Below are 24464 nucleotides of genomic sequence, written 5' to 3'. Positions count from 1 at the left end.
ACCAGGGCTGAGTACAGGGGGATGATCACCTTCCTGTCCCACTGGTCACACTACTTTTGATATGAGCCAGGATACCATTGGCCTTTCTGGTCTCCTGGGTACACTGCTGGTTCATGTTCAGCTGGCTGCCAACACCCCCAGATCCTTTCCTTCTGTGCAGCATGCCAGCCACTTTGCACCTACCCCATCTTCATGCTAGTGGTCACTTTCCCCATGCTCACACCTCCTGGAAAACCTGCAAACACACACAAGCTCCATCAGGCCCAGGGACATGCCCCAGGGCCTGAGGAGATAAGGAAGACCCTGTTGCCCTAGCTGGGCAGAAAGGCCACACTGCCTACACCCACCTTCACCTCTCCCAGCCTGCATTCCTGCACAGAAGCACTGGCATCAGCTGGTGGGACCAAACGGAGATGGCCTTAGCACCACGCAGCCAATTTCCAGGTTGTGTGTGAAGCGTTATATGGAGGGAGTCAACTCTTTGAAAGGGTGGATAACAACAGGACAAGGGGAAATGGTTTCAAGTTGAGGGAGGGAAGACTGAGGTTGGATGTCAGGGAGAAGTTCTTTACAGAGAGAGTGGTGGGGTGCTGGAACAGCTGCCCAGAAAGGTTGTGGATGCCCCGTCCATCCCTGGAGGTGTTCAAGGGCAGGTTGGATGGGGCCCTGGGCAGCCTGGTCTGGTATTAAATGTGGAGGTTGGTGGCTCTGCGTGTGGCAGGGGGTTGGAGATTCATGATCCTTGAGGTCCCTTCCAACCCTGGCCATTCTGTGATTCTGTGAGGGTTGTTAGAGTTAGGGTAAGTTTAGTTCAAGGTTGGACTCGATGATCTTGAAGGTCTTTTCCAACGTGAGTGATTCTATGATTCTAAGTGGGAATGGCCTTAAGTTGCACCAGGGGAGGTTTGCGTTGGATATGAGGAAAAAATAATTCTCTGAAAGAGCAGTGAGGCACTGGGACAGGCTGCCCAGGGAGGTGAAAGGAGTCACTGTCCCTAAAGGTGTTCAAGAAACATGCGGATGTGGCACTCAACGACATCGTGGTGGTGGTGGCTTGATGCTTGGACTCGAAGATCTTAGCAGTCACTTCCAATCTTCACGATTCTGAGAAAAACAGAAAAGTTCTCAGGCAAAAGGGCCTTCAGAACCCGCAGATTCCAAACGGCTTCCCATCCATGCGCTCACCGGCCCTGGCCCTGCTTAGCTTCCGAGACGGGGCTGTTCCTCCCCGCCACACGCGGTCCCGCCCGGCCGCGCAGCCCCCCGCCCCCGGCCCGCCCCGCCCGGCCCCGTCGCTCCGCTCCGTCTCTCCCCGCCACGGCGACGTGGTGCCGGCCGGGCCCGAGGCGCAGCGATGTGGCGGGCGGTGCTGGCGGCGCTTGTGGCGACGGCGGTCGCGCAGTACGAGCGGTACAGCTTCCGCAGCTTCCCGCGGGACGAGCTGATGCCGCTGGAATCCGCCTACCGCTACGGCCTGGACCAGTACAGCACGGAGAACTGGCCCGAGAGCGTCAGCTACCTGGAGGTGAGCATGCGGCTGTACCGCTTGCTGCGCGACAGCGAGGCCTTCTGCCACCACAACTGCAGCTCCGCCGCGCCGCCCGCCGCCCCGCCGCCCGCCGATGGGGAGCTGGCCGAGCTGCGCCTGCTGGCCGGGGTGCTGCGGCGGGCGCAGTGCCTGCGGCGCTGCAAGCAGGGGCTGCCCGCCTTCCGCCAGGCCCAGCCCGGCCGCGAGCTGCTCGAGGAGTTCCAGCGCCGCGAGCCCTACAAGTACCTGCAGTTCGCCTACTTCAAGGTGAGGCCCGGCCCTGCCCCTCCCCGGCTTCCTCTCCGCCTTCACACCTGCCTCGTGTCACCGCTGTCACACGCCTGCGTGCCCACATAGTGCTGCCCAGCTCCTTCTTCATCACTCATCCTGCTCAGCCCTGCATTAGCCTCCGGTTCTCATCAAGACGCAGCCGCCGGACTCTGCCTCCTTATCCCGATGCAGTGCTGTTCCCACCCCCAGCTATCCGATCTTCCCACCTGCATTACTTTCTTATGACTTAGTTTAAAACCTACCTCAGAACTTTTCAGTCTCCACTGTGTGAGCACTCATTTCTGCTTCCTCTCCTCCAACATGTCCAGGTTTCTCACTCACACCCTGCTAGTCCCATTCTTTCAGGCACAGCAGCCCCCAGCATGTAGCTTGCATGGTGCCCGCGCTACTTTGGCATTGTTACATCCATAGGAAGGCATAAAGCAAAACTGTTGAAGGGTCAGAAGCACAAGGCTTATGAGGAATGGCTGAGGGAACTGGAATTGTTCAGTCTGGAGATGAGGAGGCTCAGGGGAGACCTGTACAGTCTCTACAACCACCTGAAAGCAGGTTGTGATGAAGTGGGAATCAACCTCTTCTCCCAGGTAACAGTGATAGGAGGGTAAGGAATGGCATCAGGTTGTGCCAGGAGACGTTGAGGTTGGTTATGAGGAAACATTTCTTGTTGGAAGTGGTGGTGAGGTGGTGGGACAGGCTGCCCAGGGAAGTGGTGGAGTCACCGTCCCTGGAGATGTTGAAGAACCGTGTGAATGTGGCACTGAGGGATGTGGTTATCAGTTGTGGTGGTGATGGGCTGATGGTTGGACTAGAAGATGGTAGAGGTCTTTCCCAACTTAATGATTCTATAGATTTTATAGAACTGGCTGCCGGAGTGTAGCACTACTGCCAGCCCTGGAATGATATTTGCCTTTTGCTCTTGGGCCACCCTGGACTGGGAGCACCACTTCCACCACCATTCACTCTTGTTTCTCTAGCTTCTTGTCATCCTCCTGACCAGGATCTATTTCATTATTCTATTTCTATTTTCCCACTCCACATTTTCATTTTTTGTTTTCTAAACCAGAGCTCTCATTCCTTTCCCTCAGATTTGCAGTCACTTGCATTCCAAATAAATGCAGTATCTGTGAGGAAAGAAAACAAGCTGCCCTCTTTTGTTTGGATGGATTGGCATTTCTTTTAGGGATTTGGTCCTGGTGTAGCCCAGTATTCATTATATGAGATTGTATGCTTGTGCATGCCTTCTGCGACCTTTGCTTAAAACATCTTAGTAACTGTTGCTATGTCATATTTGTAGGAATGTCTTTCCCATTATGGAAATTTAAAATTATTTTCACAAGTTATATAAACCAAAGCAGGGAAACATATTCTCATAGAATGCTAGTGAGCAGTGTCCACACGCACCTATATCACACAGTGAGCAGTATCACACCAGCCTAGTTCTGAGCATGTGAAGCCACCCCAAAGGCTGTACAGAAGAACTTACCTTAGTACGCTTTAGTTTCTTCACATGGAGAGTAGAAGGTACCAAAAGAGACATTTCTTTTGAATGGTAGGCACTGCTAACTCTCAAAGCCTTATACAAAATGACATCATCACAAATGTTTCCATTTATTGTCTTTCTTTATTTGTTCCCCCTGTAGTACGTACAAACGTGGCTATGATTGTACCACATCAGGAACAGTTCTGGAGCGAAAATCATTCCTATGTATTGCTTCTGATATGTGAATGATTTGAGTGTGAATGTCCCTTTAAGCTGTTTCCCAGCCCCATTTCCAGTAGGTGTGTGAACTGCAGTTTGGTGTTTCTCTGGTCAGTGCTGTTGTTTATATTGTCTTTGTTTTTATACCGTAGTCCAGCTTTGAGCTTTCATCACTCACTTGGAGAGCTCTGAATGAGCCTTCTAAAAATACGAACTGCTGCCTGCAGAGGACTTTTTCCTGGCTGGTGGTTTTCTGAAGAAGGAGTGTCACTTTTTTTCCTTCTTCTTCCATAATATCACGTATAATATAGAAAGAAGGCATAAATAAACACTCTGTGGATTTTTTTAGGGTGAGCACGTATTTATTCAGGTGCATTCAGGAGTGAAATTTTGCCACGTCTTAGATGATTCCGGGAGCAGATGTTCCTGTGCTGCTGTTTGCGCCTCTGGAGGGAGCTGCCTGGTAGTCACTGAGTTTACATAGGAATGTGTTTCTACACAGCTTTCTTTTTTTCCTCACTTGCTTTTTCTAGCACAAAAGTTACAATCAAGAGTAAATCGCATAGCAAGCAAAAATGAAACATTGGCCAGCTTCCCAACAAATAGAGATAAAGCATTAAGCATGGGAGAACTCAGGTTGATGAAAATGATGAAAATGCTTTCCCTGTGCATTCAGCAGTGTGTGGGCTAGCTGGAAGTGCATAGTTTGGGGACAGCAGGAAATGCAGCTGGCGTGATCCCATTGCATTGGCATTTACAGCAGCACAGTAGCAAGAGCTCATCTTAGGGTCAGAGCATTTCTTCTAGTGTGACAGTCTCTCAGCTTTCCTCTGAAATGAGAGGCTGCCTTTTATGGATGCAAATGGATGAGCGTGTGCATACATGCTCGCAATTCTTGCTTAGGGTTTTGTACATACACTGCCATAAGCTGTTTCAGATGTTTAATAGAACTCAGTAACACCTATGCTGGATGGACTGATCTGGATCTCGGCTTACAAGAGAGAAGCGCTTAACATTTAACACGTACTTAAGGCTTTTACTTCCACTATTGCATTCTATGTAAGTATGTGTATATATATGATATGTATTTTATAAAATATTCATACATATAAAATACTAGAAGTACACAAAAGTGTAGATGAAAATAAATATGAGTAATATATACTTGTGATATGGGGGTTAAAATTTTGTTTAAAATTTGGTACAAAAATTATGTAGTACATTAGAACAGTTATTGAACAAGTACCTGCTGTTTAACTCCATAACAGCACCAGGATGGTATATTATCATAGCAATGTCTTGCATGCTGCTAGGCAAATAGGCTACATAAACACCGTGGAGAGGGGGTAAGTGATGATTCCTGTTCAGTATCCATACTTGGGCATCAGTAATTGCTGTGTGATTGATCCTACACATCAGTAACAGTATAATTTTATGCTTTGTCAGCATTATGAACAGAGAAGCAAGAAGGGCAAAAAGCGTTCTTTTTGACTTAGAATCATTTATGCTATTTGCAACAATTATAGACTTCAAAAAAAAAAAAAAGAATAGTGGAATAGTGGTGCAGCTAGTAGTAAATTGAGAAGTATTGTATCAGTTTCACTGTACCATTACATCTGCTGAGAATGTGGTTTTAGCAGTGGTTAGCTTGGAAATATAGATCCTGCAGGAACCTGATTTTTTCTGATTAACCGTTTTTTTTTTTTGTTTTTTTTTTTTTTCCCCCCCTCTCCCTTCTTTCCCCTATTTCCATGTTTAGGCTAATAACCTTCCAAAAGCTATAGCAGCAGCTCACACTTTTCTTCTGAAGCATCCAGATGATGAAATGATGCAAAGAAATATGGCCTACTATAAGAGCATACCTGATGCTGAGGAGCACATTAAAGACTTGGAGACAAAGCCTTATGAGGTGTGTTTATTCCCAGTACAGTCTTTTGGAACATTCTGTTACAATGAGATTTGAAGATCTCACTTACTTACATGTTCTCAGCTTCTACCTCTCCTTTCTATCTTATTATCTACCTCAGACATCCCTGTTCCTCTTTTTTAATGCCTGCAATAATTCTCACGTCATTTGCTTTTCATTGTTCCATAAGTCACAGCAAATGATGTGGAGTGGCATACTTGAAAGCTACTACATGCAGATAGCTAATTGAAATAAGCAGGTACATGGAGTTATTCAGATGCTGTGAGTGCTGCAGAGGTACAGCTTAAAATTGCTTTTTGATGTTAAGACTCCACTGAAACTCTCTATCTCAAAATATTCTCTTGGGAATCACGCTATCTTTTTCCAGCAGGCTTTTTCTGTTTATCTGAAATGGAGCTATATACTCAACTACGTAGGAATTATCTGATAAGATCAGTTCATCATCTGTTTCACATTAACTGGATAACAGCTTACCTAGTAATTCAGAAATGCTGAGACATCACTTACTGTACTTGAGTTTACACACAGCTTTCCACGGGTCACTTACTGGTAGTTAATTCCTGCCAATTTTTCAGAATCTCTTTGTCAGGGCTGTGAGAGCATACAATGGTGACAATTGGAGAACATCCATCTCAGATATGGAACTGGCTCTTCCTGATTTCTTCAAAGCTTATGATGACTGTATAGCAGCCTGTGAAGGCTCCCGAGAGATTAAAGATTTTAAAGACTTCTATCTTTCCATTGCAGGTGGGTACTTAGGAAACAGTCAAGAAGAGTCATGAAAGGATATTCAGTTTTATCTATAGGATCAGCTACCTAAGTCCTCCTTCCTTAGTTTGCAATAGGAATTGTTCATGGTGCCCCCTGTTTAGTTTGGGCCAATATGAAGTTATTAGTTTCACTGAAAAGTGCTTGAATTGTGGTTTACTTTTCTGCTTAGTAACGTGTTGACAGTAAACTGAAATAAAGAGTTCTTACATAAACATAGAAATCAAGAATGCCAGCATAACACACGTTTAAATAAAAACTATTCAATCCAGCTAGCAATTGCTAAGCAGACAGACCTCTTAACCATGATTTCAATAGCAGTTTATTTGTCTTTGATGCTTAGTGATTAGTCTTCAAAATCTGCTTTGTAGTTTGTGTATCACTGTTGTCATATTTATGAAAAAAAGAGATGTGCATTGTTTGTTAGTTATTTTTCATCTTTTCTTTAAGAAAAGGAAAAGAAATCTCATTTGCTAGAAAATTAAGTGTACAGATTAAAAAAAATATATTACTTCTCAACAAAAAAGCAGTGCCTCCTCTTCTGGATGAGAGAATGGCACATGCATATTTCCCATGCTCTTCTGTGAAAGAAACCGTTTCTCCAGTGCACTGAGCTGAGTACTGCTGATAGTTCATGTGTGGAGAATGCCTGCAGGTTTTGTAAATTTAAAGAAAGGACAGCTCCATGGTATTTCACAGTAGCGAATTAATATCTATCTGTACTGTTAATATCAAATACCTACTGCAGGCTCTTCCTCAAGCATTACTTCAGCAAAGGTGGCAAGTACCTAGAACAATAGATAAGGAGTGGAGGAAAATGAATAGATAGTTGTATAATCAATGAATATACAGACATTATAATCATGAAATATAAGAGAGTTTGGCTAAACAGGTTATTACACCAAAGAAAGAATAGATAGAGTGCTTACCCTTGTCCCAAGCTTGCTGTAAAACTCCAAAAGAGAGATCCCCAGAAAGAGATCCTGCCCCACTAATAGTCAGCTCTTAAATGGGTCTAGGAGAGGTGCAGCCGGGCTCCACTCCTTCCAGCAGCACAGGTGAATTGCCTTCACCTGTGCTCCAAGGGCTGACTCATTGCTCGCCTCAGGTGGTCAATCAGAGGTTCAGGCTGTGATTCAGCAGTTCCCATACAACAGTAAACCATGAAACACCCCTGTGGTTTAGATCACCTCCAAACCACAGTAAAGGATGTCTGTAACTCATTCATTCTGTCAGTGCTCATTTACAACTAACACTTACTATCAATCCTCTTCCTCCATGGAAGGAAGGAAAAGACTGTTCCAGCAGTAGTGGTGAGACAGAAAGGTAGGAGTACTGCATGATGTCATCACAGGTGTGGGCAGTACATTTCAAATTCTGTATGTATGTCCTGAAAATGGAATTCTTTGATGTACGGCTTTCTTGGTAGATATTTTCTTGAATCACAGAATCACAGAATTGTAGGGGTTGGAAGGGACATCCAGAGATCATTGAGTCCAAACCCCTGCCAAAGCAGGTTCCCTACACCAGATCGCACAAGTAAGTGTCCAGGTGGGTCTTGAATATCTCCAGAGAAGGAGACTCCACAACCTCCCTGGGCAGCCTGTTCCAGTGCTCCGTCACCCTCACCGTAAAGAAGTTCTTGCGCACATTTGTGCGGAACTTCCTATGCTCCAGCTTCTGGCCATTTCCCCTTGTCCTGTCTCGACACACTGCTGAAAAGAGTCTGGCCTCACCACTCTGCCGCCCACACCTTAGATATTTATAGACCTGGATCAGGTCCCCTCTCAGTCTTCTTTTCTCAAGGCTAAACAGACCCAGTTCACTTAGCCTCCCTTCATAGGGGAGATGCTCCAGGCTCTTCACCATCTTTGTGACCCTCTGCTGGACTCTTTCCAAGAGATCCCAGCCCAGAACTGGACACAGTACTCCAGATGAGGCCTTACCAGGGCAGAGTAGAGAAGAAGAATCACCTTCCTCGACCTGCTGGCCACGCTCTTTTTAATGCACCCCAGAATGCCACTGGCCTTTTTGGCCACAAGGGCACACTGCTGAATCATGGCCAGATATTGAAGATAAAATCACTTCTAGTCCCACCCCATTGTACCTAGTTTTTCAGACTGGGAAAGCATGTAACCTTAAACTTTTCTGGATTAAAGTTTTTCTGTAGTGTGCAGCATATCCATGTCTTTTAGACTGGGATAGCATGTCATGTCTTTTAGAACATCCAAACATCTGGCATAAAATGCAGCCATCTTTAGAGGTTTATTTTGCAATCACCTGGTGTCTTTCTCTGTGACACCACTGTACTAAGGCAGACCTTAATTATGCAGTAATTCAATGTAATTTTGAAGGTTTTCAGAAATACCATTGCTGATTTCATAGTTTGGAAATAATGCTGTATACTCCACAATGCTTTGTATAAAACCTACCACCACAGACTGCCTGTAGGTGTCAGTGAAACCTAACTGCTTAGTTCTCTGGAATTGTAGTTTTGATATCCTTGGAATGCTGATTCTACTGATTTTACCAGAAGGACTGAATGCCAGCACTGGAGATGTACTTCAGTAATTCCAAGCAGCAAGATTCAGATGCACAGGACTTAAAAATTATAAGGCCAAATTTTGATGGGTAGCTACTGGGAAGGGTTATAACAGTGTGTTCTACTCATATCCTGTGTTGCTGTTTTCTTCCTTCTAGATCATTATATTGAAGTCCTTGCATGCAAAGTGCAGTGTGAAAGTAATCTGACACCCATTATAGGAGGCTTTGTTGTTGAGAAATTTGTGGCCACCATGTACCATTACTTACAATTCGCGTATTATAAATGTAAGTAGTGATTTAATGGGCTTAAATAACATTGGGATGATGTGGGAGAGCTTCCATTCCTTGTCTTTTTACAGTTTGGAAATAAATAGTGATCTCCAGAATCTGCATTTTTGCCCATGCTGGGACTGTAAGTCTCCATATCTTTTTCTCAGTATATAACTGTAGACATGGGAAATGACCTGGCTCATAAAATTGTTCATGACAAAGTGAATTTCTAAATAGATGTTGAATTCCGCCCAGGCAAGTCCCTTTGTTTTAAGATATTATTGCTTGTGACTGATCTCCACTTGAGTGCTGGAAAATTGTGACAGTTACAGAGCAAGTGTGATCTGACACATCACCACCCCTCTTTCTATACAATACCTGCTGCCAGCACAATTTACTTGCACTTTTCAGAATTTCATATAGACATTAAATGTTCACCATATGTATTTTATGATAAAATATGTAATACAACAGCTCTTATGCCTTTATGAAGTGACTTATAATATGACATCTAGCGTCAGCCACTTCCTATACACTAGAATGCATGCAGTGGCACTGATGCATTCTACACATCTATGTAGAAATAAAAAAGAGGTGACCAAGCTTTTGGACCCACATGGTTAAGCAGCTGAACTTCTAACAAGAACTTTATTCTTAAATTTCTTACTTATTCATTAAGAGAGAATCATAGAATTATAGCATCACCCACGTTGGAAAAGACCGTCAAGATCATCAAGTCCAACCACAACCTAACCATACTACCCAAACTTTAACAACCCTACACTAAATCAGGTCTCTGAGCACCACATCCAAACGGTTTTTAAACACATCCAGGGATGGTGACTCAACCACCTCCCTGGGGAGCCTATTCCAGAGCTTAACAACCCCTTCTGTAAAAAAGTTTTTCCTGATATGCAACCTAAACTTACCCTGGTGCAACTTGAGGCCATTTCTCCTTGTCCTGTCACCTGTCACCAGTGAGAAGAGACCAGCCCTGCTCTCGCTGTAAGCACCTTTCAGATATTGGAAGAAAGCAATAAGGTCTCCCCTCAGCCTCTTTCCCTAGACTAAACAGCCCCAGTTCATTCAGTAAGAAGAAAGATTGTGACCTCAAGGCAACACATTTAACATAGCAGTACCTACTGAATGAATACTAAATTCTCAATTTATTATTCAGAATTTCTTCCAGAGACAAACCTGCAGAATATTTCATACCATTCTCTTTTTCCTAGTGGATTCTCATAGTCTCATTAGAATAGAGCACTTGAGGCTGCATGCATTTTAAAGAAAGAGAGGACCATATTTTATCATATAACAAACAGAAATGATAGTGTTCTGGTGCTCAGTGCTTACACATTTTGATAGGTAAGTCATTCAGTGAATCTTGCTGTTTCTTGAGGAACTTCCTGCACCATTGAGAACATATTTAGCCCTTAGTGCTGCTCTTTCAGGCTCCAGCACCAAAGGAAAGGCATTGCCAGCCATATACAGCTAAGCCATTAATGACTTTTGCATATGTTTTTTGCCTACACATATTGACTCTTCCATCTTTGTCAATCCAAGTAACATGAAGTGGATTTTTTTAAATTTTATTTGTTTCTTTAAGAAATCCCTCAGTAGGCATCTCCAAGCTGTGGGTTGATGCCTCACTGGTTCTATAGCTGGGAGAGACATTTGGTTAGGATTATCTTAGAAAACCACCATGAGAAAATAACGCCATAAGAAAACTATCTTCTGTGTTAACGGTAAGTTAACCCATTTTCCCTACAAAGAAGAAGGTAGTTCTTAGGGAAGCCAAGTAACTTGTATTACTCTTGTTCATGACCTGATTTCTGTAGCCATAAGCTTTTGTCAGGTAAGTCTCCATTTCTGAATCATGACCTTACCTGTTTCAGAACACAAAAATAGCATATTCTGCCTCGGAAATTTTTTTTTAATGTATGTTTAATGCAGATGGTGGAAAGGTGGCAATATATTTTATTTACCTTGTGTGGATATGTTTCTGTGTTTATTAATTAGTGAATGACATGAAGAATGCAGCCTCCTGTGCTGCTAGTTACCTTCTATTTGACCAGAAAGATGAAGTAATGAAACAGAACATGGTCTACTATCAATACCACAAAGACAAATGGGGACTTCAAGAAGAGGATTTTCAGCCCAGATCAGTAAGTGAATTATTTAAAACACCATACAAACATCCAATGATTATGCTCTGGCTTTGAAAAATAACTCTAAAAATGGATTTCTGCGCTGTTTTTTAAATTTCCATGTCCAGAGTTCTCTGTTAACATTTGAAGACATCTTGTATTCCAGCAGCCTGGACTGTGATGATCAAGTCAGATTTTCTTTCATTTCTTGGTACCAGGATTTATATCATGCAGCTGAATTGGCTGCTTTATGACACTTGTCTGACTCCTTAGGCATCAGTGGTATAAACTGTATGAGCAGTCATTAGCAATGCACATTCCACAAATTTAGTGCCTTTTCTTTTTCTTAAGGCATGACCTTCCCATGTAAGAGTCATTTAAGTTATCCAGCTGAATCAACAGCAGGCACCCTTCAGGCTGATGTTCAAGTTGTCCTTCCCGTGTTGCTTTTTCAGACACCTCAGTCACTGAGACCAGTGCTGGCCCAAAGGCACATCCCTCAGTTCTTTGTGTGGCATATATCTGTGCAGTGCTTAGGTGACTTGCTTTAACTGTAGCAACACTGCAGAGCAATTCATATATATACCTTATAAGTTATAATAATTTGATAATGAATATAATAATTAATGAAATAATTTGATAATGTTTTCCTTCCTCTCAGGCCAGCCAGCTCAAGTAAAAAATATCACTCCATCTGTTAAGCATTTTTTGTTTGTGGGCAGCTGTCAGGTTATGTGCAATACACCTTATTCTCATGCTGGAAACCAAGGCTGTCCTGCAGGGCCAGCAGAAACATAATATAGAGAAAATGCATTTGGTGCTTTCAGGCAGCAGCTGTGAGTCTGTGTTCACGCAGGAAAGAGACCATTCTTCTGCTGCTGTTGTTGGGAACAAAACTGTGCTTTGTAACCATACTGGAGACAATATTTGACATTGGTGGGAGTGAGGGGTAGCAGCAGTTTAAAACTGCAGACCACAAACAGATTTGGCATCCATGTGCAGAAAGGACAGAACAAGGGCCCTACACATTAACTGTGAATGTTTCATTGATAACTTCTCAGGAGTTGGGGCTACAGATAATTTAATTTTTAAATATTAAATATCAAATGTATACAGCTGTATTTTCTTGTACTTTGATCTGTCTTGCTATGAAAAGAAGTTGCTTGCTGTCCTAATCACTTGGTCATGAAAGCCATGAAAATAAACCACGTACCAGAGTGACAGCAGCATTTAACTCTAAGCTTCAGATGTGCTTGTGAAAGTCTCCTGTTTTCCTCCCTGAAAAGAATTAAATGGAATAGTCAAATTATATTACTGGCTGTATTCACAGTTCTGAGAGTGACAGCTACCCTGTGCTGTCCAGGCAGACACCCAGGGAACTGAGGGACAGGTAGGTGGATGACCATACAGAATTTCCCACTCCCAGACGGGCTGGGGTGGTGAGTCATTACAATGCAAAATACCTCGGTGTCTCTTTTTCCCAGAACTGCCTGACGCCTTATGCCAGCGCATAAAGAGATGGAAGCTTTCTCATATCCAAAGCCCACTGGAATGCAGGCACAGGCTGCTTGCTGCTTGGCTCTGGCAGTCTCATTCCTTATCCTCAGACTCGCCAATGCTTTGAAACATGAGAAATAGGAGAGTGCTTTGTTCTTCTCACACCGGTGGAGCTTACGCTTAGTAGGATCCACAGAAGACATTGGATATGCTGTATGCTGTTCTGCTGTTTCCTTTCTCAAACATTTTAAATCCTCTGAGACCTACCTTCTGCTAAATCTGGGTCTAGCTTCACTTGAATAGTTTTAGATGCCATGTGATGACACTCCTCTGTCTTACTACCCTGAAGTAACACAGCAATTTAATTTTATTTTTTTCTGTAGGATGCAGTTAGATATCACAACATAACCACACTCCAGTTGGAAATGTATGAATTTGCAAAGCAACACCTAATGGATGATGATGAGGTGAGTTTTCTAGACAGAAAATCGTGATTTGAAGAAGCTAAAACCGAAGAACAGTAATCACATTAAAATGATAAGTAATTAGAAATCCAGGTTTTCTGTACCGTGGAGAAGTGTTCTGGTAACTGTGACCAATTTATCATAATTTTTTCTTTTGTGAATGAATACAGGAAACAAACCCAAAGAGCAGTAGACCACTCACATCACATTTTAAAACAAAGCCCCCAAAAGAAAATTAATTTTGCAAGCTATAACACCAGGGGGCAGAGAAGTTGTATATGTATTTAAAGCAAACGCTTTTCTTTCTGAAACACTATTTAAGTTACATTTTAAAATCCTCATAATTTTGTCCAGAAGTCCCTACCTAAACTATCATTTTATCAAAGGGAAGTCTCATTACCCCTTACTTTTTTTTTCACAGTAACGTTTTGGTTACCCAATCTTGCATCTGAAATGGTTGGAATTCATGGCCAAGTAACATATAATGACTAATGTTAGGCTTGAAATTCACAAAGTGTTTTTCTTGTGTGGAAAAAGTAGTTAAATTGTTGAAAGATTGTTTCTTTGTCTCCATCAGTTGAAGTTCAAGAATGTCACAAATTTGAGTTGCATTTTGTTTTCAGTGCCTTTCATTTTAAAGGTTTAAAAAATGTTTAAACCATGAAATACTTCGTTGCTGGCATTGCCAAAGCACTGTGTTCAGTCACGGCACTTGTGGTGAACAATGCTACAGTGTTTTTTAGTTACGACCAAAAAGAAAAGAAATGGTTTATGTTATAATATTTTATCATGTTTTCGCTTTTTATTTTATCCAGCACATAGGTGGAGATAATATTTCCTAGGGGAGAAGTAATAATACGTCTGTACTGCCTTCAGTATGCTGGTGACCTGAAAACAACTCTTTATGTAGAATTCCATTACAAGGTTACGAGACGATAGGAAGACTGCTAAGTCTTTCCATTGTAATAAATGTCTCTGAAGGACAGTTTAATATTCTCATTATATGGTTAAGCTTAGATGAGAACTAGTCTATATGGGTTTCCAATCAGGGTGTGTAAATTCTTGAGTGCTTTTTTATATTCCCTTGTTTTGGGCAAACACTCTGCTTTGTCCATAATGTTTTCTTATGTTAGACATAAACTTCATTTGTAATTTTTTCCTTCTTTCACATCTGCTGCTCCAAAACAAAGGGATGAGTAATTAAGGAAGGAGGAATGCAGTCTATTTTGAAGATTTTCCCTGTATGTTGTTAGAAGAGGGAATTATAAACACAGTCTCCAATCTCAAGCATTTAATGCAAGGAAAAAAAAAGCGTTTGCTGGCATTAGTTCCTGTACCCCTTTTCACAAGTGCAATGATAAATGACCTTGCAGTCTACAGAAGGGCTGTACGGTAGAAACGTCAATTAAACTTCTGGGGAAGTGTCAAGGAAGTGTTTAACATTTGGGTTAAACAACCAAAATTAGTGGGCCTGGCCATGCCACCTACATCCCTACCTCACACTCTTCATATTAGAAAAATAATCGTTTTCATTTCCTGGAGAAAAGCTACAGGGCTTCTGTGCTCTCCCTTAACAGGACTGAAGAACCTAGGAGAGATGGAGGCTGTCCATGCCTCTGGCTTGGCTCTGGATTTTGGTAGTGAACTCATAAATCCCTGGCTACCAGAGCTTCTTCTTGGCTGCAGGAGCCTTCCAGGGGAGTCCAGACAGAGCAGGAATAGCACAGAGATAAAATCGCTACCTTGTAGTTTTTGCTGTACAGGCAGGACATGGTAGTATAAATGGAATATTTTTTAATATTTCTACTGGCACAGATAGAAAAGTTTATTCCATGGGAATGCGGAAAACTGATGAAAAACTCAGATAAAGTGTTACAGTAAAAGCTTTATTAAAAACTGTCAAGGAGGGAAGCAACCTCTGTTTCTAGTGGACGCAGTTCTTTTAAAGCACTTGATCCATAGACTATGCCTTTTGTGAGTTTCTGTGCTCCATCTTTGCTGTCTGTGGGCTCTATGTTGCTGGTGGGCCAACAAACCTATAAAATAATCAAAGGAAAAAAAAACATTTTCTTTGAGTGAAGCTAAAGGATCTCTTTATGTATATCCTTATTCTCAAATGGAGAATCTTACTTTATTCAAACTTTACAGTGCTCCTATATTTCAGATCATCCATGGGTCTTTTTAAATCCATTAGCAAAGCAAGCGAGAACTTGTGGCTTCTTCCAATAATACATGGCAGTAATGACAGAGGCTGGAACACGTTGTAATGATTTTTGCATATGACACTATAAGAAATACTGTCCTGTTCGTGTTACTTTATTAATGTTTTTCCACAAGGAAATGAAAAACTTTAGTTCAAACATTTAACACAGTAGAGGTGACAGAGAATATTAGCACCAACAAATAACTTTTTCTCAGAAGTAATTATTAAATATCCTTAAAGAGTTTTCCACAGCAAAGCTAACAGAGCATTACACAGTGTTGTCATCTTAGTTGTCCATGGATAATCAAGCTTCTTGATGTCTGCTCAGCTGTGTAACACATAAAAGCTCTAATAGTTTTAACTCCCATACTGCACAGATGTAAATAACAAAATGAAATGCCATTAAGAGCCAGATATTCAGCTAGTGCAGATATAACTTCAACACCACACTAATTACAGGAGACAACTTTCTGGCGCATAAATTCAGCGTTCTTGAAGACTTGGGTATTTTTTCAGGGATAGCTACTTAGCTATTCAAAATTACATAGGAACCACAAATATTTGGCTGAGATGATCCAGTAGTGTCCTTTTTCTTTCAGTACATAATCAGTAGGTGAAAAACTGTTGGCAGCCTTGGTCCATTTGTTGTTTGTTTTTTTCTTTCTTTTTCGTATCCTGCTCTTCTTCATTGTTGATCATGTGCCCTTCCATCTGTACAACAGCTGAGACTTAGATGCTCTATGCCTAGGTATGATGCAGAGGAGTGTGAGTGTTGAACTAATGAGTGGTGGAAAGATAGGAATAGCATCAAGGCAGGATTGCCCAGCAGACTACTGGTTGCAAATTATAATCTGAATTCAGCCTATTTTTCTGCTCAGAAATCACTGACAACATATTTTTGGCTTTATTAACTCACATTTTATATATTTTCAAATGATTTATAGAAGTGTGCTCATAACAGCAAGTTGTAAATGCAGACATATAAACCCTGCCCTGACCTCAGACCTACACAGCTACGACAGTGTGGCTCCACTGATAAAAGCTGGTGGCAGCTGTTTAAGAAAGAAGTTGTAGTTAACTGACACTGCTATTGTCCCTGTTCAATATCAGCTTTTTTAAAGAAAAAAAAAAAGGTTATTTTTCATCATTGTTTTCTATTGGTGATCCTGCCTGTGTAGCTGGCTCTCTTCCGAAGTATTTTTTCCCTCTTGCTGTTTTATCATTGAAATTACACTGTAATCTAAGTCATTTCTCCTTCCATTTAAATCACCTACAATGGGAAGGAAGCATATTAGGGCTTAGGTGGCAGGATTAGATAAAAAATTAAGAACAACTTTTACCTGCACCAATTTGCTTAAGGCTCTGTGTACATAAGAAAGTGGCAAAAAGAGCACAAGCAGAGTTTAGAAACAAAGCCATTAGAAGACTTTTGTTTTCACTGCAGTGGGAGCAGTGTTTTTTAGTTGCTTTGAAATTGAATTGACTCATGTTTTATAGGCATTACAAAAATGTTAAGAGGAAAGCACACTTATTAGATTACTGTAAAATATTGTAACCACTGCAGTGTACTACAGTCTCCTACAGTATATGGGGAGAGAACAGTGTATGTTCAGAATATGCAATAAAAAAATGAAATGGAAAAATATTTGAAAAAAGCAGCTGACATGGATGTAGAGAATAACTAAGCTCTTTTAAAATTAAAAAAAAAAAATCACTAAAAGCATATGACAGTGGGTCACACTGTTGACTGAGCATCTGAAATATAAACAAGTGAAAGGCCAAATTATTTTTCTGCGCAAATAATTGAGGGTTTTTTTTTCCTGCTAGAATGCAAGGAATGTCAAATCTGGCCTTTATTGCGCATAGAGAACCTAGAAAGTGGTTACACTGAACTCTCATGTTTTCACTGAAGGTTAGATCAAGGAACTTTTTCTTGATTGAAGGTTGAATAAAGCTTTCAGGCACCATGGCTGAGCCACTTATTGACACATGCATTACTGTTATCCCGAAATAATGCTCCCTCCAAAATATCAAGAGTTGGTTAGCTGCATGCTATGAGTTTGCAGCATCCTTCAGACCTGCAAAGCATATCTTCCGTAGTCAACCATATCAAACCTTTGTTTTCCTCGTGCAAAATAGTTATTCGTCCTTGAAGACTTAAGAAAAATGGACAAAATCTGCTGAGTTTTGTGAATCTGTGTTGCTGCTCTCATTAATTACTCAAATTAGTTAGGGAGTTTTAGGATACTTACTCCTGACTTCCAGGGCAGCCCCTGGCCTCTTGTCACGGAGGCCACCCTGAAACTTTCCCACTACCAAAACATAGACACCTGCACCTGATACATAAGAGAATCAAATTTGTTAGTCTCACTATTGAACAAGTGTTCAGTAATTACTATTTTCCAGCTTTTGCCAAATCTTGCCAAATTTTGCCAAAATTTTTTTTTTTTTTTTTGCTAGGAAAGACACTCAGGGGACATTTTGTCAGATAAGTATTTTCCTTTTAGGTCACAGATTGTAAAGAAACAAAGATACAGGCAATTCTTCTTTCTCTGTGTATTGTCTCTTAAGTCTCAGTTTCTTAGTTTGGTGAGAATAAAGGCTTTTCCTTACTTGTTCACTGATATCAGTCAGGCATGAGTTTATATCCATAACAGTATTTTTTCTGTAGATCTTAATTCATTCTAGGAAACTATTATGTTAATATTCTGTTACTTCCCTGAGGAACAGGCTATTGCACTGCACTGCATATGGAATCCCTACACAAAATGCCATCAGCTAATCTGCGTGGAAAGTGTGAGTTGTCCCATGAAAACTATTTTTCCCAGAACTTTTCCAGTCCACACTGAGGAAGGACAGAACAGATTGTATTTAGAGGCAAGGACCTATGAATGATTAATATTTGCTATGCAGAAGGCAATGCTTACTTAGTCTTGGCAACCAAGGGCAAAGCATCTGGGCCTGTCAGTGAGCAGTACAGACATTGGTACAACAACTGGTTGCTTCTATTTTAAATGCAGCTGGCAAAAGAAAAGTTGGTGCTTGACCACCAGTCTCAATTGGACTATAACTGAGCCATGTATTGGGAGCTTTTCCTCTTTGCTGTTTATTTTAATAGCTGGCAATTAATCTCAAAAATACAGATGTTTCTTCTAAAAGGTTGCGTTCTTTCTGTGTGAGTGCAGCACTTAATATTGCCTAAGAAAGGGTCAGTAGCAATCCCTAGCCCAAATGCATGCGTTGGTCTTGGACACTCAGCTTGTGGTAGTAAGTGAGGAGTTCTGCATTTTTCCTCCTTTTTAGGACTCACTTTTTCAAATGCTCTAGCTTTTCTTAGAATAGCTAGTGTACCAGGCTTGGTAGCTTGGGTTAGCTTGTGTAGCATTAACCAAGAATTCTTTTTTAAAACTATTATTTAGTATTATCCACCTATTCATTTACCCGCTGTAAGACCTTGAATTACTGTAGTGCAAAATTTGTTCTTTCTTTTTGAGCCTTTATCCAGTTGTTACTCTAAGCCAAGGTTATTCAGTCTGCATATCTAACAGCTAACTGGAGGCTCCAGTTGATCAGCTTGTCTGATTCTTCCTACCACTCACACCTGTCTGGGAACATTCCTCTGCTGCTACTCAGTATCCTCCCATATTTCAGGCTATCCCTGTCCATCTTTTCCCATGCATTCCTCTTATCATTCCCACTTTGCTGATGGACCCTGGTTGGAGAGAGGGGAAGAGGTTTGTCATACAGGTTGGTAGCTCATGGAATGCTGACAGTCGCACCCCCACAGCAGCTACTTTTGGCCATCAGATCAAATCAAGAGGCAGGGACTGGTCAAAGGGGTAACTCGCAATAAAGCTGTGCTTCTCAGGAGTGGACTAAGCAGTCTGCATGTGTGATCTCCAGTGGTAAACTGCCTAATGATCAGCTAAGTACTTGTCAGCAGCAAAATCTTCCCTTCCCCAAGCTCAATCAGAATTTACATATTGACCTACTAGCTACCAGCCAGACTGCTACATCACGCTGTGGGCAGAACCTTACCTCAGCAATGTCTGAGCAGTAGTTTACATAACCCACATTAGAGCTGGATAGCTGGTGTTCCTTGTAATAGTTGTCAGCAGGAAGAATTATAGTTTTGCAGCCATCTTCACATGTAGAATTTGTTGTGATTCTTATTCAGGTAGGTAGGAAGAAAATGTCTGTCACACTGAATGCTTAAATCATACCAGAGAATCATTTTCTGATTCCAGGTCTGAAAGCTAAGGTGAAGTTATCAGATATAAGTAGGCAGAAGGCTTTTCTTAGAGCCATAGAATGGCTTGGGTTGGAAGGGACCTCAAGGACCATCAGGTTCCAACCTCTCCGCCATAGGCAGTGCTGCCAACCTCTAGATCAAGTACTAGATCAGATTGCCCAGGTCCCAGTATAGGCTAGCATTAAACACCTCCAGTGACGAGCATCCACAATTTCTCTAGGCAACCTTTTCCAGCACCTCACCGTTCTCTCAACAAAGAACTCCCCCCTGACATCTAATCTAGATCTCCCTTCCTTTAGCTTAACACCGTTCCCCTTTATCCTATCACTATCCACCCTAGTTAAAAAGTTGATTTCCCTCATGTTTTATAAGCTCCCTTTAAATATTGCAATGAGTTCTCTCCACAGCCTTCTCTCATCCAGGCTGAGCAAGCCCAGTTCCTTCAGCCTGTCTTCACGGGAGAGGTGCTGCAGCCCTTGGATCATCTTCATGGCCCTCCTCTAGACCCTCTCCTAAAGCTCCACATCCTTCCTGTGTAGGGGGCCCCAGACCTGGATGCAGTATTGTAGAGGGGGCCTCACAAGGGCAGAATAGGAGACAGTCACCTCCTGCACCCTGCTGGCGTCCCCTCTTCTGATGGAACCCAGGATACCATTGAGCTTTTCTCCTGGAATTAACATCTAGGAAGTATTTACTGACATCAGACATGCAAAATGCTTGATGCAGTGTCAAGGGAGTGCTAATGGAGCAAAAACAGTGATAAATCTGGTTGTAGCTGTTGGTGTGACAACGTGATAAACTCTTCTGATGTAGTATTATCACCTTTTCACCAGGATGCTAACTACAATATGTTCAGTGTCTGGATGTTTTACATTCTTACTGTGAAGTGCAGGCAAATATATTTCAACTACACCTTTTGTGTCTTTGACTGTGATAGTGATTATTCAGCTTTTTAAAAATAATCAACATCCAGGCAATTATTAAATTGCATTACAGCATATTTTCTGGATGCTTATTGCTTAAGCAACTATTTTCACCTTCCAGCTATGTTTCGAATTCTTTTACTCTTCAGAAATTCTCATTAGACCAGAAAGGACTTATCACACCCTCTTTTAAAGATGATTTTCATACTCTGAAGATTTCAGGCAAGTTTATTTTAAATACTGTTGTGGTGCTTTTTCTTTTTTTCCAAACATCCTTTCACATTTAAAACTTTGGGCTCTTGCAAGTTTCTTGGTTTGAAAACATGCCTGAAGAAAAAAAAAATTAGATGTCTGGATAGAATCATAGAATGGTCTGGATTAGAAAAAAACTTAAAGACCATCTAGTTCTGACTCCTCTCCAACTAGAATGGGCTGCCCAAAGCCCCATCCAGTATGGCCTTGAGCATCTGCAGGGATGCACATCAACAGCTTCTCTGGACAGCCCACGCCAGTGCATCACCACTCTCTAAGTTAAGAATTTATTCCTAATGTCTAATCTAAATCTACTCTTTAATGTAAAACTGTTTCCCCTTGTCTTACCATTACACATCCCAAAGAGTATATCCTGATGTTTCTTGGAGATTCCCTTTTTCACTGGAAGACTGCAGTAAGGTCTCCACATAGCCTTCTCTTGTCTAGGTGATACAAGCTCCTGTGTCTTCTGGAATATCCCACCTTACAGGTGAATGTGACAAGATCTCAAATTGAATTACGTTCCCATACAGCTGAGTTACTAAAGTCACAGTATTGAAATCTCAGTGTCTTCCTTATACTTTATTCTAGATCATACAGTCAGATGTTTACTCCCTTCACCCTGTCTCTCAGGCTTTTTGAGATTCGTTTTTGCAGGCAGACCAAACAAAGAATTCATTTTTAGTATCTGTTATTCTTTTAGTAAATGGTGATTCTGAGGTGTAAGAGATATAAATTAGATCTGAGAGCCCTGTAGGAGATCCGTGCATTCCTAATCTGGTAACTCAGTTTATAGTTAATGGGGACTGCATCTCTGTAGTCCTTCAAGAGGCACCTAAATGTTTATGCCTGTTATTTTAGAAGTCATGCTGGAAAACTTGTCCTTAAGTTCTCTGAACCTTTGTTTCAAAGGCTTACATAGTGACTATTGGACCATGTGGCTGTTTTCATCATATGCATTTGTGAAGTGGTGTTAAGTTCCTCATGTGATTGGGCTCCTTAGGCAATCAAAATACTTCTAACAAAAGAAAACGTGCAGAAATGTTGAATTCCTGTTTTCCAGTCGCCAGACTTCCTGCAATCAGGAAGGCAAGCAGAGAATATGAAAGTTCTGGCATTTTTTCTTGTATTTTTGTTCAACTGGAAATTTAGATGTTTTGAATAAATTCAAAGCAAAATAAATTGCCATCCTTCAGGACTTTCTAAAACCACAGTTGTGAAAACTCAGTCTTTTAAGATGGAACTGTGAAATGGGGAACAGAAGTAACAGTTACTTAAGCTGGCTTTCCTCTCACTTCTTTTTGTTGTTTGTTTGCTTGGTTCTTATTTCTCTCCTTGCTAGTCACATCTGAAAAATGTGATGTTAGTATTTTTAACCACCATGTCCATAATGCAATTGTTCTTTAGTCAAAATACAGACTTTATTTCTTCCTGTTATTTCCACTGTCCTCAAACAGAATGCTCTTTCCTTATCACAAAACAGAACAGTGAACTTTTGAGTCTGAAACTGCATGTATCTGGAAGGTGTTGCCCTGCTAAAGAATACCTTCCAAGATAAAAAAAAACATGCTTAAAATTTAATTAAGGTTACAAATTACTGTTTGCAGCCTTCATTAACCAGACTCTGAAACCTGGTAGAGTTGACAAAGACTTAGACTTGAGTGATGAAGGGGGTATGAAAGTGAGCATACAAACAAGGGTGACTTTTTTTTTTTTCCAACACAACTGTTTTAAATTCTGATTTTTTTTAAATCTGTGAGTAAGGGCTGATCAGACTTCTTAACAACTTTTTTTTTTTTTTAGAGAAAGTTGCTACTTGTTCTGGAAAAAGGCTAAATTACATATTGTAAGCTTCTTAAAACATAGGATTATGTTAAGAAAGGATGGACTGGGATTTTTTTTAACCATAGTTTAAATTACAACATTTTAACACTATATTGTAGTTACTAGAATAAAAGATTGGAAATTCAAAGCTGAGCATTTATGTCTCTCTTACAGCCCAGTATTGGAGTTGTATAAAAAGTGAAAATATATACAAGCTGAGGCATCGATGTGCCTGAACTGTGCTTGGAGGAGAAATAGGAAAACACTGGTATTTCTGAGGGTGCAGGCAGACAAGCTGCTACAGTCAGTTTTGTGTAGTCTGAGATGCTGCTGTGCATTCACAGTTAGCTCCTTCAACCAGTGCTCAAGGTCTGACCTTGGGCTACGAGTTGTAGCTCAGTTACTGTAGCTTGGTTGGCAAGGCAATAAATTCCAGCTGAGGGGACGGTATCATCCCAGAGTACTTTGGCTCAATTGCAGGAAGACAAATCTCTGCTATATGACTACGCCAAGAGCAGTTTAAAGAAAGTAAGTTTGATTGTTACATTGTGTTGGTACAGTGTACTAGAAGGCTGGAAGTTGTACAATATTATGGATCTGAATTTAAAAGCAAATTATTTGTTTCTAGTATGGAAAACATTCTAGTATATATGGTTCTCTGAAGTATAATGTGACATTCAGGGATGAAAAAGGAGAATGTGTATTTTGAAGGGTGCACCAAAGGACATTAACTACTAGAGGAGAGAGATACAAAGTCATAACTATGGTTTACAAAACACTTTTGAATTTTGAAGCTTCAATTTTTTTTTTTATGGTATTTCAACAATTTCCTAATTTAACAGGTGCTTTAAACGTTTATGTCTACTTTCTGAATTTGAGGATTTCATTGGCTATTTAAATACCTGGAAAAGTACAAGATTTAATGTGGAGTGTAGCATTTTCTTCTTTTAAAGTCTGTTTGTCCTTGCAAGTATATGAATGTGTGGTTTACCTGTATGGGCCATTTATTTCATTTTATAGGCTTTTGTGCTAGTCTGTATACAAAAGTCAAAAAATAGTTAATGTGACACCAGTTAGTTATTACAGTTTGTTTTAATGGTAAATACTACTTGTTTTGGAGTACACAGTTAACCTATTTCTTAATTTTAATCTTTTCTAGGGTGAAGTGGTGGAATTCCTTGATGAGTTGTTAGAAATGGAGGAAAAGAATGAATCCTGATGAGTGAGATCACCATGAAGTATTCTACAAAAGTGAACATTCACCATTGTGCCTTATTATTGTTTTTGGTCACTCATAGTTCCAGATAGATATACCTCAAAACTGTTCCTTTATGCTCCAAAACATCACATCTACCCCTCAAAGATCACCTCTGTGCTGCACTGACTCTTTTGTGAGCATGGGTTTTCACTGTGCTTTTACAGAATTGGTGCTTATCAGCTTTCCTCCTGAGCTTTCTTTTCTTTACACAAACACAACAAAACTGACAACTCTTATTTTCTGGATTGACACTAAGATTTCTTGTTTCAGTGCTGTGCCATGTTTTAAACAGCACAGATAAGTTTGGAAGAACTTCTGTCAGATTGCGAACCAGGGATGATGTAACAGTTCTTCTACACTTTCTAAGCTATGTAATTGTATTATTTATATATGACTGTGATGATTAATAAAGTGATACTGAATCCCAGTGCATCTCAGAGATGTTAAGGTAACAAACAAGGACTTTAAATAGCTTGAAAGGATTGAACTGGTGAGCTTCTAAAAATTGCTTGGAGAATTCTACAAACATTTCTGAGCTTTCTTAGAACTGAATGAAATTCCATGTGAAAATAAGGTCACTTAGAATTGAATAATAAATAATTCCTACTTCCTACCAA

The 24464-nt window shown here is 40.9% G+C and overlaps 1 protein-coding gene across 1 annotated transcript; it reads left to right on the top strand.

The window, feature by feature from the left end:
• The first annotated feature begins 1276 nt into the window (after nt 1-1276).
• Nucleotides 1277-24464, top strand: CRTAP (cartilage associated protein). The gene is made up of 7 exons (XM_031590392.2): nt 1277-1795; nt 5278-5427; nt 6021-6192; nt 8914-9042; nt 11047-11192; nt 13055-13138; nt 23749-24464. The coding sequence occupies exons 1-7, from the start codon at nt 1355-1357 to the stop codon at nt 23806-23808; spliced, it is 1182 nt and encodes a 393-aa protein (XP_031446252.1). The 5' UTR covers nt 1277-1354; the 3' UTR covers nt 23809-24464.

This window comes from Phasianus colchicus, chromosome 6, assembly GCF_987193195.1.
Source record: "Phasianus colchicus chromosome 6, bPhaCol1.hap1.1, whole genome shotgun sequence".
Classification (NCBI taxonomy): Eukaryota; Metazoa; Chordata; class Aves; order Galliformes; family Phasianidae; genus Phasianus; species Phasianus colchicus.
The sequence above is the reverse complement of the archived record's forward strand: the minus strand, read 5'-3'. Positions and strand labels throughout refer to the sequence as shown.

Bases quoted from the DNA above. Each gene is read 5' to 3' on its own strand.
- CRTAP (XM_031590392.2), top strand. From the start codon at position 1,355: ATGTGGCGGGCGGTGCTGGCGGCGCTTGTGGCGACGGCGGTCGCGCAG. The intron at 9,043-11,046 runs GTAAGTAGTGAT...TTTATTAATTAG, and splicing joins ACAATTCGCGTATTATAAAT to TGAATGACATGAAGAATGCA. The intron at 11,193-13,054 runs GTAAGTGAATTA...TTTTTTCTGTAG, and splicing joins AGGATTTTCAGCCCAGATCA to GATGCAGTTAGATATCACAA.